General features: G+C 42.0%; 1 protein-coding gene across 1 annotated transcript in view; it reads right to left on the bottom strand.

The window, feature by feature from the left end:
• Positions 1 to 16,697, bottom strand: part of sobpa (sine oculis binding protein homolog a) — a 43,849-nt gene that overhangs the window by 23,766 nt on the left and 3,386 nt on the right. The window contains exons 2-4 of the mRNA XM_083908211.1: positions 6,287 to 6,407; positions 5,644 to 5,853; positions 140 to 291 (exon numbers count right to left, since the gene is read on the bottom strand). Coding sequence (XP_083764337.1) covers positions 140 to 291; positions 5,644 to 5,853; positions 6,287 to 6,407 — 483 coding nt within the window. The remainder of the gene's footprint in view (positions 1 to 139; positions 292 to 5,643; positions 5,854 to 6,286; positions 6,408 to 16,697) is intronic.

The raw sequence follows: 16,697 nt of genomic DNA, 5'->3' as shown, positions 1-16,697 counted from the left end.
TTAAATAGACCAATCATTGTGTTGTGTTTATGTAACGTATACATTCATTTCTCCCCTCTTCCTTGTGTAACTGGGACGTCTGTCGCAGTTTTAAATCACAATCCCTTCCCTCCGGCTCACGACGAGGAGAGAATCTTACCTTGTTTCTTTTAAAATACGCCCTGCGACAGGCGGCGAAGCACTTCTCGCTGCAGAAGCTCTTCAGCTCGCTCCCCATGCTCAGCGAATAGCGCTTGACGCCGATCTTCTGGCACCAGGCGCACATGATCTGCACGTTGGACGCGTCCTCATCTGGAGACGAACAACCGACAGTGAAAGTGAGACAGTGAGAGTCAGGATGGAGGTCAAAGTTCATCATATATTCCAGTATGTTGACCTAAGTGACTCTGATTCAGTTTACAAAATATGTTTAAAGAAGAAAAATGTGGTTGATCCTCACTGAAAACATGGCAACCACCTGGGACACAAGGAAATTGCATATTAGGCCCTAAAGAAAGGCTTACCTCATAACATCTATGAGTGATTAAGTCTATATTAAAGGTGCCATATGTAAGAATGTGGCCAAAAACGGTTACTACATTCAAATTCAAAATACCGAGGTCTTTTAGGTTTCGTTTTCTGACAACTGGCAACCCGTGGTTGCTCGGCAGCTGAGACTCTACTGACTGCAATGATTGGTAGACGGCGGTAGGAGGCGCCACATGCCAAAACATGATTTCAAAACATAAACATGATTTGCAGTCTGCAAAATATTTTTCTTAATGCAAATATTTTGTCTGTGCTGTTGTTGTTTGTGAGTTCAGTTTGTTATATGAACATTATTCCTGAGTCTCTGTGACATATTAGGAGGATTTTATGGCCAGTTGCTTTAGATTTATTACATAATGCACCTTTACTACATTAGTTTGCAGATGCAATTGAAGGCTATGGATTGAAGGACTGCATTTCCCACAATGCTTTGCAGGCATAGTAGCCCAAACAGCAGTTCAAGCGCTGTATTTTACGGCAGTTTAGCAGAAGTTAGCAGATAAGCTATCCTCCGTTCCCACACATGTAATCCCCATTTATTTCATTTATTCATTAAAGTTCACTAAACCTTTAAGACAGAGTCTGCAGTCAACAAATAACACATCTGAACATACTAATGGAGGAGGCAGTGGATCAACAGCTTCTGTGAACTTTGTTGCAGAGAATAAGTGGTTTCCACGGCAACACAAAACGTCACTTTTCACTCGGAAAATGTGTTTAACGGCAAGAGAAAAAAAAGAAGAAGCAGAGAACATATTAAATTATATCCTAGAGTCAAGCAGGTGTGGATTTTATGAAATGAGCTATTTGTTAAGTGACCAAAATCTGTTTCTCCTTGCAATCCTGCAGGCAGCCATGTTTTCAGCAGGGATGAGCGTCTGTGTCTCCTGCTGGTCCACAGTTCCAGCAGCGTCTCTTGTCTCTTACGCATTTATGAAAATACTTTGTCGTGAAAGACTTGATTTGAGAAAAAAATTCCACACCATCTGGACCAGTAGGGCCTCAAACTTAAATGACCTGGGGGCCAGTGAACTTTATAGTCTGGTCAGTAGGGGGGGGGGCAAACAGGTGAAAAACACTTTGAAATTCAAATTATATCTTGATAATCCATCATGATGTTGCAATTAAAAAATTTGCAGGATGATTATTTCACACCATTTCAAAGTAATGGCTTTTGAGAGGAGAAACAGAGGAAGGCCCTTTAGGTCTAAAGTAAAAATAAAACGGGTGATTCTAAGGCAACAAAAACCAAGCAAACGTGCTTATGGATGATTTCTGTGAATAAACCATCCTAAATGTGACACTGGACCTTTAATATTGGATTGAACATTGTAGTTTTTACACCACTATCTACTGCGGGAGGCTGACTTTGAAGATGAAGATGGATTTGCAGTGCTGCTGTGAGGTCACTGAAATGTCTCTTTTGTGGTAAACTGTGAGTGCGGGGCTTTAAGTGCTGCCGCTGTAGTGATGATAGATCCACTGAGATTGCCTTCAGTCTCTCCCAATTACCAAATTACAGCTATGCTGGTGTGAGGGTGAAAAAAAAACACAACCAAGGACCATTAGTCTTTCACCTCCACTCTTGTGCTTATCACACACACACACTGGCTGTGTTGTTCACTTCTTAGTGAGCTTAATGGATCTACAGGGCCATCAGATTTTTAAGTAAAGACCAACTCACAATTAAGAGAATAACTCCCTTGGGGCCCTAAAGACAACACAGTGAAGCCACCATGCATATTTTATGTCTGTCCTCTCTTCTGCTCTCCATCTCATTCCTCAGACCTGGAATTATCATTCTCCCTGAGTAACCCCACTATGTAAGGTCTGAATGCTCCGTACTGAATGTGTCCTCAGATCTGATCACAGAAACCACATTCAGAGGTGGTTTGAGGACACACGTTGCCACATTCCTGAGCATGGTACACTCTTACACTAATATAAGGTTCTTCAGCTTGTCCTTATAGGAGAACCCTTTTTTGGCTCCAGGTAGAACCTTTTTATAAAGGTTCCAACTGGAACCCTTTTGGAGGGTTCCACCAAGAACCCTTTTAAAACCCTTTATTCAGGAAAGGGATTTTAAAGGGTTCTCTGGATCAATTAGTGTTACCAAGAACCCTTGAAGCAAATGGTTCCAGGTAGAACCTCAGCCCTTGTAGAAGGACTCTTTTGGAACCCTTATTTCTAAGAGTGTCGGCAAAACTAATGTAGCCTGATAACTGCTGCTAAAATAAAAAATTAAGATGAAGACGGCCTGCTCTGATTGGCCGACAGACATGCTAATAACATGGATTTAATAAGCTGGATTTATTGCATTTTTAAAAGGTCACTAAAAGGGCATCACAGTTCAAGGCTTCCATGGATATGTTCAATGAGAATGGTAAATGGTAGATGGTCTGTATTTATATAGCACTTTTCTAGTGTTGATGACCACTGAAAGCTGCTTTACGCTATAGTTTTTTTTTCTCATACACACCCATTCATACAGCGCATCTATGTGTATCTTTCATACCCATTCACACTCTGTCGGCAGGAGCAATGTGGGGTTAAGTGTCTTGCCATAAGGCTAAATCGGCGTGCAGCCCAGCAGAGCTGGGAGGGAATCTAACCCACATCCTTCAAGTTGAAAGGTTCTACCCCTGAGCCACCGTCGCCCCTATGGTGTTATCCTGGGAAGCCGTGACAGACGGACGTGCGACAGCACAGCATCATGAACGTGGTGTCAAGATGTCATGTCTGTTTCTGAGGCGTCAAGAAAAGATTCATGCACTGAGAATACCAAAGACAGGACTGAACGGTACATTTCTTGTGTACTACACACAAAAAATTGCCTTCCTCTCTCTCCCGTTTAATGACCATGAAGGGTCTAAATAGAAGCACCCACCCATAAAAATCCTGTGCCCCCTCCTTGATGATCACCTCCTCATCTGGCGTTGAATGATCCACGTCAGTTGCAGCCACTGCCACAGTATTAACACTCATTTCTTTTTTCCACTGGTCGCTGTCACTCATATGTGATCAAGACCCATCCAGGTTGCATTTTAATGCCTGATGTAAACAGTAGTAGGACTATCCACATGTGATCAGATCACTGAGGGCAGATGTCAACACCAGGTCTGAACGGGGACTTAGCCTCTATCCTTTTGTGAGAATAACACTAAAATAAGACCTCATTGTCTTAAGCTGATTAAGTTGGTGGATTCCATTGCTTAGAATAATCCACGTACCACAGTGTAATGAATATGATCCAAGGCCAGCATCTTCATAACATCGCAACATACATTCCATACAACGAGGTGGAGTCGTTTTTGCCTTCCCACATCCTGTAAAAAAAAGCCCATTTCAAAATATTCACATCTGCACGAAGAGGCGGAAAGCAAAAAAGTGCCTGTAATTATTCAGTCTCCATATTAAATGCCACCATCGTGCACCGTACCTGCACCTCAAAAGGTCCTTTGTCGGGTTTTTGCGGGGCGCATGAATAATTCAGCGTACGAGTGGGGGTAGGTGGCAAGTTTAAAGGCGGCGTTGGCCGGGTGGTGGGTTGATGCTGGGTTTTAAGTGGGGACCACACCATCTGTTTCTCCGCCTAGGCAGGGCCAGTGGGGACTCCTCTTGGGCGATGCCAAGGTGGCTCGCTCACTCCGCCTGGGCGTACCAGCCTCCTGTGCAACAGCAGACGCTAGGGATAATGAAGCCTCTGTCTGGCTGGGGAGTGCGGACATTTCCTCAGAGAGACGGCGGGGTAATATTGACACTCGGGCAGGTGGAGGAGAACAAGGTGTACAGCAGGTAGTGAGCTCATTAGTCGCCTGTCCCTGGCTGATATGGAACGCAAGTTGGTTGAAAACTGAGGATATGACTGTGGGTGGACTTATAATTGTGGTTGTGCCAACGCTGGCCCAAGCCTTTATTGAGCCTGGTGATCAGGGGGAACCAAGCAGCCGCTGAGTTTGCTTCTGCCAGCTCTGGGTCGGGCATTTGAGTAAATTCATCAGAATTAGCCTTGATCTTAGGGCATTTCGTGATTGTTTTTTTTTGCTGTTATTCTGCCTCTGGTCTTCACAAACAGAAACTAGAAAAGCACTCTGACCTCCTGGGTCAGACAGCGAGTGTTGTAACCAGTGATAGCGTCTACGGATCACACCCAAAATGTAAGCACTTGTTCCTGCCCCCGTTGCAGACATTTTCTGAAAATTTCATCCAGATCTGTCCATCACTTTTCGAGTTATGTTGCTAACTAAAGGCCACATTATACTTCTCCGACTGCGTAATGCTTTATCCGACTGCGTAACCACGGAGACCCCTCAAGCCTTCATAGTTCTCCGTCGTGGTACAATTTCCCGCCCGATCAGTAGGGGTCGCACAGCAAGGCTGTTGTGCTTTTGGCTACAGTGAGCAATGGTGTCCGAGAGAGACAGACTGTTGTTGTTGTTGCAGAGGAATAACATTGAAACAGTGGCCGTTTCTCACTTTTCTGTGTCCCGGAACGCAGTTTTAAGATCATTTGAGGCGAGAAATTAGCCATTCAGAGTCTTAACATGTGGTTTGTATATTAAGATATGACTTAATTATAGTTTAGCAGCGACGTATTTATAATTTAGCAGCGATGTTGTCAGCGGTGATCAGCTCCGCCTCTGTGGACGCTCGGTGCGCACAGTGGCCGGCACAAAGCAGCGTTATCTCGCGAGATGCATTTATTCCATCAAACTAGTGAACGACCAGGTTTTTATTTGTGAACGTTTCTTTGTGTTTTCAGTCGTACTCCAACCAGTCTCACTTTACTTGCACCATGTTGCATGTTGTCGCCGTCTGTCTTGACATAAAACAAATCACTTCCTGTGTGCAGTGCAGGAATGTCGCCAGGGGACACGAGAGCTAAACACGTCTATAGTGAGAAACAGAGTTATTTGGCAGCCTCCTACACTACACTACAGCTTTTACAACTTACAACTTATTCTCCTGTGTCGGTGTTTGTGAGAGCTTGAGCACGTTTCAATGCTCTTTTTTTTCCCTGGCGACTAAAGTGTTTCCTTGTATAAATCTTAAGTGTTTGCCAAATGAATCTCCTCTACGAGTCTCTTTTCAACATTTATAATTTTTGCTCTTTACCTGCAGGGGGTTTGATCAGCGGTGGAGGGATCATGGGGACGATGATGGGCAGGTTGCCATGTTCCATGGTGCCGGGCGTGGAAGTGGACGGCGTGGTGGACGGCTCTGTGACTCCGTTCCTGGAGGCTGGCATAGACTGGGAGCTGTTGGCTCGATCCGGGGAGTCTTCACTGCTCTCTGTCGAAGCTGGGATTTTTGGCAACAAGTTTTCTGGACGGGAAAAATTCAAGCAAAAATAAGCGCGAGTGGGTTATAAAATGCACAATAATGACTGTTCATTCAGTCTTAAGGGAGAGCTCATAAACTATGAGTGGCAGGCCATTGTAGAACAATATAAACATCTTTTATTCAAAACATTTTTTAATTGATACATCACCATCTGTCATTTTGCTCAGTTTCATATTGATGTTGTTTTATGCTTAATGTTATTTTCTCTACTCTAGCATTTTTATTATTTTTACTATTACATTATTTTTTACATTGCATTACATATATTTTCATGCTGTTGCTAAACCATGTTATCTGATGAAGACTGAACACCACACCACACACCAGACAGACATGAAGAATACATGCACTCAAGTTAATGTTAATTCATGTTAATGTACGGTGCTTTAAATAAACAGGTGACAATAAGTGATACCTTTGAGAACAGAGATGTGTTGGGGCGTCTCTCCTATCTCCAGGTTGTCTGAGTCTCTGAGCTCCACCTTGTCGTAGCCGTACCAGCCGAGCAGCTCGTTCATGGTGTTCTCTGCAAAACTCTGCAAGAGAAACAGCTGACTGGTGAGATTCACGAGGGCAGGACCTTCAAACAGGAATCAGTCAGACTCTGCTCGGGTGTTACAGCAGCCAAAGATCACAACAAGGTAGAAAATAGAAGAAAGTTTAAATAAGAGGATTGAATATGTGCAAGGAACGTGCAAGAAAAACAATATGAAAGTGTAGAGCATTACCCACTGAAAATGAAAACCCAACCACAACTCAGGTTTAGACTCTTCTTCAAAAAGTACGACTCACCCTAATTGGGGCTAACTCCTGTCCAAACACTGCAGTGTGCACCCAGTCAAACTAATGGACCTTATCATTTCACAATTAAACAGGAGGATCTTATCAGAGAGTAATAAAAACAATTGGAACCCTCTGACGGCTCTCTCACCACAAAAGAAAAGTTATCACAAGTGGGGGCAAATAAGAACATCAGTCCAGTAAAAAAGCAGAGTTACGTACATATGCTTTTGATGCCGTTACTGACTATTTCACTTTTATAATCCCATTGAATATGAGGATCACGTTTTTGCTTAAAGCTCCCATAGAGTGGTCCTATAGCACATATCTGTAAGTTATGGAGGTCTATTTACAGACATTAACTTGTTTTTATGGTCAAAAACAAAATGCCCATCCCTAATTCCCAGCTATGACTCAAAGTCCTGAACTATCCCTTTAAATCCCTTACTTATATGAAAATATTCTTTACATCCACTACACAGTGTTTAAATTGAGTGAAGAAGCCATACAGATTTATTATTTCATGTCCCGTTTTATAAAAGATTATGAGTCAACCGTGCATCATTTATAGACCACGTGGAACGTTTGGAAACTACTGGAATTCAAAATAGATTCCTGTCTATTGAACAGCATAACTCACCCACAGTTGAGCCACTGATTTCAAATATTTTTACGAAGAAATAGTTGAAAAGATTAATCCCACCTTATTTTTGTTCCTTGAGTCTTTATGGGAAGCCACACTCGCTTTCTGGCTTTAATTTTATGTTCAATGAAGCAATCACACTTATAGTCAGTAAGTATTGTGGTTATCACTAAGCAACAAACAACACTTCACATTTGGAAAACATCATAATCCACTATATGTCATATTTTGTGCCATCTTATGTGCAGTAAAGTCCCAGCATGAATAAAACTCCATGCAGGTGAAATATGAAAGCTTTCCCTCCATAACACAGTCAATAAACACCGAGCTGAAAACAAAACCATAACCCCACTAATGCATGCAGCCCATCACCATCACCATCACCACCACCACCGCGCTCCTCAGCTGGAATATTCCCAGAGGCGTTCATTCACTCAACACTAAACTATGGTAAATGTTTGTGTTATGTCTCACTGCGACACAAAGATTCAAATCTCTTTTCCTGGAAATCCACAGCAGTAAAACAGAGGATGAATCATGTGTAAATAACCGATCTGTGTGATTATTAAGTATTAGTCACAACATCGCTGAATTACCAACTGAGAGAAGAAAGAAAGCTGTTCCTAATTTGAGGAGATTTATTTTGTCAAGTGGAAAGATCTTTCATTTTTATAATGACATGTCATGATTATAGTTTGGGTTGCCTGACCTGTGTGATCCCCCTGCAAGTGTCCTGCAGTGAGAGCCAGCATAAGACAGGCATAGTCTGAATGAGAGAAAAAACTCATTATAGCTACTTAGAGATGACATTTGGGGAATTTAAACTGTGAATTTGTGCGCCCAAAATAAGTACAGCTGTGCAGTTTATCATTCCCATCAACATCTTGGACAGGGTAAGCACCCTCGCTTGAAACTGTGACACTAAAGTAAAGTTATAAAGAAAATAAGAAATTAGAAAATCCGCACTCAAACATTTTAACATTTAAACTTAAAGGTGGCAAAATATTTGCATTAAAAAAATATTTTGCAGACTGCAAATCATTTTTGAAATCAAGTTTTGGCATGTGGCGCCACCTACCACCGTCTACCAATCATTGCAGTCAGTAGAGTCTCAGCTGCCGAGCAACCACAGGTTGCCAATTACGTCAGAAAACGAAACCTAAAAGACCTCTGTATTTTGAATTTGAATGTAGTAACCGTTTTTTGGCCACATTCTTACATATGGCACCTTTAACGTCTGTGATAATGATTACCAAAACTGCTATTAATATTATGAGACTGATATTAATATTATTGATTAGTGTTTTCTGTGCACGTTATACCTTAATTAATATTTTGTGTACACAAATCAGAGTTTTGTCTGATTCAGACATCTTTTCTGACAGGAAATGGACATTTGTAAACCGCTCACTTTCCAAAGTCTGAATTGTTTTTCTATGTGGACTTTGGTGCTGTTGGGGACTTGGTAGTTTACGACCACAGATTCCAGCCAGAAAAAGTGTGTCTTAGGGCAAAGTAGAGTAGTAAAAAAATATTTTTAAGATATCATTAACTTCACCAGACACAGAATTAATTAGGTGTGCCTTTCATTGAGTGACTAAAATTAGTTTTTTCCTTGTGCAGCCACCAGCGGGCATGTTGTCATCATTGCATCAGCTGTCGCTCAACAGTGATTTCAGCACCACTGCTTCTCCACTTAAAAAATCTAAACCGGTGTGGATGTTTGATCCCAAGAGAACGAGACAGAAAATAAACTTCTATGTTGAGTGAGTTCAGATTTCTCTGAAGGATGTTTATTCCCAGCTACTGAGGCAGGTCTGAAGTATCGATTCCTGTTGTCCACCTGTGGGTGGGAAGGTAAACACGTCTGAAACCAGAATTTAATTTGGCCGTGTGAATCTACAAGGTGCACTTTCAAAATAAAATAACTTGTGTTGCTCCACAAACAATGGGTATGGAACAAAACGGCTTGTACAGAGCTTGTCTGTTTTCCACAGTCCACTGACTCGGGGAACTAATACAGATTCAATTAACAGCAACAACTGTTTTGATAGGACCCTTTTACCTTATCTGTTTTTTTGGTCCGTATGAGGACCTGATAAGGTCTGTGTTGATGACAGCAAACAGAAAATTCTGACTTTTCAGAATTGTATCTTTAGTCAGAATTTTGCCTGGGGAGGGTTTGTAGTTTCTGTCCTATTTACATGTCTTCACTTGGAGGTCTCTGCTTGAAAATTGCACACTCATAATAGAACAAGTATATCTCTGCCACCACTATGTCTAGTTCTGCTGCTCCTGGATCAGTTTCGCCTCATTTCTGTTTGGCACATGTTCTGAGCATGTCATTAAAACAAAACATCTTGTGCTGAAGCCACCGTGTTTTAGGAAGACGGAGAGTCTGGTCTAAATACTGGGAAGTGGTTATTAACGAAGAATGACAGGAGCTATTGATCTGTCTGTTATAATACACTTCTGTGGCGGGTGGTGGTCAGTGGGTAGACATGGTGCAGGCTTCCAATCAGTGACAGGTGAAGACCCAGCAGTTGTGGTGACCATGCTCCTGCTCGAGGGTCTGAGAGTGTGGCATAAACAGGACGAGGTCTTTCACTGTGTCACCAGCACAACTGTGACTGGATTTGCAGCAGTTATTTTACAGCTTTTTGTCCCACAGGGTTTAAAAAAAAAAAAAAAAAAGGCGCTTGAAGACTGTTAATCAGAACAGCTTATGTTTGCCGATGTGACCGCACTTCTGCTTGAACAACGATGAGTGGCAGCAGCGCTCGCTCAGCCTGAAGGCTCCTGAGAGTCAGATTTACAACCACATCCTGAGCAGAGTTCAAGTTCCGACAGCCTGAACGCACGACCATGCTGTTGCCCTTAGTGATGCCATATGAGCCGCTTTTGCATCGCGCGTTGCGTCATCCTGAATCGTAACTGAATAAAGCGAAGATTTACTTTAAATTGGCCAGTTTGAAACTGCAGCGAGTAACGCTTGAATAATAACAAATGTCTGTTACATTCTAAGTATTGTCGAATTCATTTTCACAATGTTACATAGCAATCTGTAGATCTCATGTCACCAGGCAACATTCCCGTGCTGCACACAGGGAGTGAAATTGTTTTATATAAAGTAGTGCTGTCAAACGGGGGTCGTACCTATTTTCCCCGTGTCCTATGTTCCCCGTTTTTCCCAAAAAAGGTCCACTTTGTATGTGACAGGGGAACATAGGACCCTTTTTTTAGTCATGTGCGTCTTTTTCCGGTCAGTCGTCATGGAAACGTGTAATGCGTTAACGCGCGTAAACCGCACTACTTACTTAAAACACCTGGTTGCTCAGCAGTTTGTAGTAGTAGTTCTTTTTAAAGATGAAGGACAAGATAAATAAAGATAATAAAACTGTCTGAACTGAACTGCTTCATTTCAACCAAAGAGAGGCAAAATAATAAAAACAGGAACAAAAACTCACCAAATGTTACGCACTGCAGCTTTAATTATAGTTACTTAATAATGTGCTTTCTGTGCGGACTTTGAATGTTTTCTCATTCCACTGGGATTTTCTCTCATATTTCAGACATACATGGAAAACAAACAGAATACAGCAAACACTCAGTCAAAGTGTTTTATAAGCCCCCCAAAAATGCCCTGCATGACATTTAAAAAGAATATAAACACAACTTTCTCCACTTGGTTATTCAACAAAGCCGCTCTTTGTCCCATTTTATGGGCAGTAGTAGAGTGAATTTGTAACAGTGAGCCAAATAGTGGCAGAGCACTGACATTGGCACGTGCAAATCCAACAATTAGTCCAACCTCAAGGATGAAACCTTAAGAAGAAAAAAATCACAGAGGAGAAAATCCTCTCTTTGAACAAATGAGTTGGAGCATAACCCGTCCTGAACGTATGCCTGAGTTCAACGGATGTGGCTGTAAAATAACCAGTTCATGGAGGGAAAAAACACTGCATCTCTCTGTGTCTCTCTTTCCTTCCTACCATCCTGTCCTCTGTGTCACCCTACTACTTTGAGAAAGTGGGAGTATTATTAAGACCGAAATCTAATCCTGGTTGGCGGCTCATTAAAGCAGTGGCACTAACTTTGGCTTGAGCTGAGCTGAGGAGGAGGAGGAGGAGCTGGAGACACAGCAGCAGCAGCTACAGATGTCTATATGTTACTGTGGATGTAAAGGTTGTTTCATCACAATCTCATCAGCTTCATTCATGCCAACAGCTTCTAAAAGCCTTCAGCAAAACAAAGCTGTGAGTACAGTCCAAACTAAGATTTTTGTGTATTTAAAGGGAAAAAAATGGCCTCGGGACGATGAGTCCAGTTGGTCCATCTGTTTTTGTCAACTGTGTGTACAAGACTTTGGCACAAAGCACAACATCTGAGCAATTAATTGACAGATTTTTCATGCGGTTTGGAATTAATAATCATTGTCCCCAGAGGATACTTAGAGAATTCCCGTTTGGACTTTGTGTTCCTGCAAAGCACACAGCCTGGCCAAAATTAGTTTACACACTTGACCTTTTGTTGGACGTTTAGCTTTGAGATTACAAGACACATTATGAAGTTGGACCATTGTGTTAAGTCTTCTCCAGCACATCCCAGAGATTCTCTTTAAGGTTTGGGTCAAGTATCTGTGGAGGCTAATCCATGATGACTGATGAGTTTGTCAGCTGACCTCATTATTTGGGCACACAAATATGTTCTTGAACCTAGACCTGACCAAGTAACCCCACATTATAACATTCCTAACCCTACCATTTTTATATAGTTGGTTTGCACTGTGTACCTAAGCTAAGCATCAGTCATTACTGTGTATATTTATTTATTAATTTATTTTATGTCAACCTGCTTGGGATCTACATACATTCCTCTATAAACTATGACATTTACATGGGAATTAATATGCACTGTCGAATGAATGGGTTGCCTTTCATAAACTTGAAGTACTACCTGCAATCCATGCATCCATCCACCAAATCATCCATCCATCCATTCATGCAGCCATCCAATCATCCATCCATTCATCCATCCAGCCATGTCATCATCTGCCCATGGGCACCTCCACTTTTTGAGATCATGTGGACTGTACACACCCACTAAGCAGACAGTAACCATGGAAACTCAATTTAGTTAATGTGAGGAGGTCCACAAGTGCCCACACATGTATAGAACCCATCACTCAAAACACACAACAACGGCACCGCAGCATATAGTTATATAGTGGTCTCTAATTCATCTCCCAGCGCTGGAATTAGTGGAGAAAAGAAGAAAACCCACACATGAAGAACATGGGTTTCCAATGTGGGTCCCCCCCCCCCCCCACTCTGTAAAGCTGTTAGAAATCAAAATAAAAAAATTATAAAGGCCACGTTAACAGTTCTTTATACTTTATAATGGCACTTTCCCACTACGCCCCGCACAGCTCTACTCTACACGATTTGATTTGTTTTCCATTATTTATAAAGTACCTCCTCAACGTGTCCTCATGCATGAAACTGCCTGACTTTGTTATATTGTATAGTACCATCTCAGCTTGCTTGGAACCTCACCAGGTACTAAAAACGTACCAGGTGCCAGGTACTATCTAGCAACCAGAATCCAGTACTCCCAAACTACTCCTCACTTTTGGTAAAAGGGTAAAATGTGACCAGCCACGAGAACCAACAACACCAATGTTTGGCTATTTGGGGGTCCCTGATCACCAGGGGGCCCTCGTGCTTCTCTTTGTAAATTAAACGGTGACACTTGCTTGGAGTAAATAACACAGCTATAATATAATTAATGCAATTTAAAGTGTTACATTTGTATAAATAATGATAGCACAGGCGACTCCTACCTGGTGGGAGGGGACCCCAAATCAAATTCAGCTTAGGGCCCCATAAAATCTTGGGCCGGCCGTGGGCAGCACTGATTTGTCAAACAGTGAGTGTTCACATAACTTCACTGTGAGACCTCAAACCTCACAGCATACTTGGTGTTCTCCACAAAGAACCCCTACGGTTTAATTTGGTATATTCTATTACTAAGGTCGTACATGAAGTGTTTATTGTTTACCTCGACATATTCAGGAAACGTCTACATTGTTATCACGACAGGAGAGCAGCTCCTGATAGACACTGTTTAAGCTGCTATAGCTATAGCTCTCTGATTGGTGAGGTGGACACCACAGTGTTTCTGACAATACACACACAACAGGCTCCTTTTTTTACATTTCTGTAACAATTAACACCCTATGTGATATCCCTATAATAATGATATAGAAATTCTAAACCCATCAAAAAAACCATCATAGTCTTATTGTAGCAGAGTATCTTTGTCTACACTGACACATGTGATATTATCTGACACTGTGCTGTGTGACTATAGAGTGATGACTCTGACTTTTATAAGAGAAGCTGAAAAGTCATTTTTTTGTGAATGGAGGAAACAGATGCAGCATCAGTCTGCTCTCGCCCTCAAGCCACAATCAGGACCTTACATTCAGTGGCTAATTCATAACTGTACTGTGCATTTACTTATGAGGACATGTGTGTGTAAACTATTTTCCACACTCATATAACATGCACAGGTTGACGTAAAAATACTTCCATCCATCCATCATCTACTGCTTTATCCTCCACCAGAGGGTCGCAGGGGGGTGCTGTGCCTATCTCAGCAGACATAGGGCGATGGACAGTTCACCAGTCCATCACAGGACCACATATAGAGACAAACAACCATTCACTCTCACACCTACAGTCAATTTAGAGTGACCAATTTGCCTAATCCCCAAATCTGCATGTTTTTGGACTGTGGGAGGAAGCCGGAGAACCTGGAGAAAACCCACTCTCACACGGGGAGAACATGCAAACTCCTTTTGCAGAAAGGCCCTTGTTCTAACCGGGGCTCGAACCCGGGTCTTTTTGCTGAAAAGGCAAGAGCGCTAACCACTACACCAACTGTGTGGCCCGTATAAGGAACAAAAAGAAAACAGACAGTACGAATAAGCATCAGTCAGGACCACCAAACATATCTGAAAAGAGGACATAGTCTGACAATTTGCTCAGATACCACCTGACCACATGTAAGTACACTCTTAGAAATAAGGGTTCCAAAAGTGTTCTTCTACAAGGGCTGAGTTTCTACCTGGAACCATTTGCTTGGGGTTTTTCAAGAGTTCTTGGTAACACTAAGGGTTCCACCTGGAACCAAAAAGGGTTCTCCTATAAAGTCGAAGAACCTTATATGGTTCTACTTAGCACTTTTATTTTTAAGAGTGTACAGGTGTAAATACACCAGAGGATGGATTGTTATCCGATCTGCCAAACCACTTCAGGAGGTGGTTCTGAGACGCATTGTGACCACATCGAACCGAAGTGTAAACGCAATGAGTCTCCGATGCGTCTCCACTCCACCATCAGTCGTAAGGAGTCCATACAATAGTGTGCCGATAACAATGCTGTTGTTGTTGATGACGCTGCAGTCTGCTGTTGGAAATATTTACGGGGGGGAGACCGCGATCGGATAGCAATCAGATCTTGATGTGGACACTTTATACGCATGTTAATACCAGGTGTAAATGCAAGTGGTGAAGCATTATCCAATCACAGAAAACACATTCTAATGCCAGGTATAAAGGTACTGACATGGTGCTGGTCAAATCACATGTCTCCAGGATTGGAAATGGGAGTTTGTTTTGCAACAGGAAGATGACGTCCCCCTTTTTATATACAATGTTCAGAATGGTTGGGTCTTACGATGAGTTTATATACAAATTTCAGGGATAATTGGACAGTAATCATGATACCTCCTGTACAGCAGTTCAGTGACACAACACTGCCAGTCTCCCCTTCTTCTTTCCCTCCACTCAGACGTGGCCTGTATACGACTCGTGGTAATGATGATGATGATGATGGTGGGAACTGAATACCTTGCAGATAGAAACCAGAGCAGGTCACAGTACACCGTGATAAAATTCCCGAATCCACACGCCAAGTTTCCTTTGCCTACTCCTCCTTCTCCACTTTTCCACTCCCTTGCTCCTTCTCTCTTTCTCTGCCTCTGCTTTCATTTCCCTCAACTTTCCTTGATATCTGATCCAGCAGAGACACTCAGATTACAGTTTTTACAGCTCAACCAGCCAAGCGCTGTATACATTCCTCTCTCCCTGTTTCTAAGTCAACCCTCTCTCCAGCCTCTCTCTCTCTCCCCGACCCCCTCCATGCCCACTCCTCCTTCTTCTAGATTACTCACCAGGGCTTATTTTACCATGGTTCACATTAGGCAGCCAGATGAAGGAAACACTGTCAGACTGCTGGCTTTTCAGAGCAGGATCCTCACAACAAGGGCACATTGTGGGTCTGTGTTAGTATTTTTCCTCTGGTCTGGGAATGAAATATTGACGGTGAACAAATCTGAAGAGAAAAAGGGAACAAACTGAGTGTCGTTGGGACACTTGAACCCAGGATTTTTTTTATTTTTATTTTGGTAGAGCCACTAAAAAAAAGGTGACACTGTGCAGAAACACTAACAATATTACAGTGGTTACTATTCTACATATTCCACTTCACTCTCTCTTTATATAAATCATTTCGTTCAGCCTTTCCCAAACTTAAGAGTGCCAGGGCCCATTTTGAAATCTGAAAATCCTCTGAGGTCCACACCCAAACCTTGAATCATGACTCTGATCAACACACGAGACTAGGATCAGTGTTTATGAACTTGCATATATTTCAAAACAGCTGGGCTGTGCAGAATTAAAACAAAAAAATTAACAGTGTACACTGGATACATAATTGAAACACCATGGATTTGTTTTATTCCTTATAAGTATTTCCTAAAATCTGCCATACATATTTTAAAATAATTTAAACCTGTTTAGAGCCCACCTGCTGTACCGTCACAGCCCACTAAGGGGCTGCGGCCCAAATTTTATAAAGTAACATTACTGCTAACAGCCAGATGATGAATGCACATTAAAGCGTTGCACCTGAAATGGCCCAGCGATCTGCGCCAAAGGAGCGAATGTCAATTAAACACATTTCCACAGAAGAAAATCACATTATAAGCTTCATTTCATACTTTAAAGGTGCATTATGTAATAAATCTAAATCAACTGGCCATAAAATCCTCCTAATATGTCACAGAGACTCAGGAATAATGTTCATATAACAAACTGAACTCACCAACAACGACAGTACAGACAAAATATTTGCATTAAAAAGACTGCAAATCATGTTTATGTTTTGAAATCATGTTTTGGCATGTGGCGCCACCTACCGCCGTCTACCAATCATTGCAGTCAGTAGAGTCTCAGCTGCCGAGCAACCACAGGTTGCCAGTTACGTCAGAAAACGAAACCTAAAAGACCTCTGTATTTTGAATTTGAATGTAGTAACTGTTTTTGGCCACATTCTTA

Source organism: Microchirus variegatus (genome assembly GCF_963457635.1).
Source record: "Microchirus variegatus genome assembly, chromosome: 21".
Lineage (NCBI taxonomy): Eukaryota > Metazoa > Chordata > Actinopteri > Pleuronectiformes > Soleidae > Microchirus > Microchirus variegatus.
The sequence above is the reverse complement of the archived record's forward strand: the minus strand, read 5'-3'. Positions and strand labels throughout refer to the sequence as shown.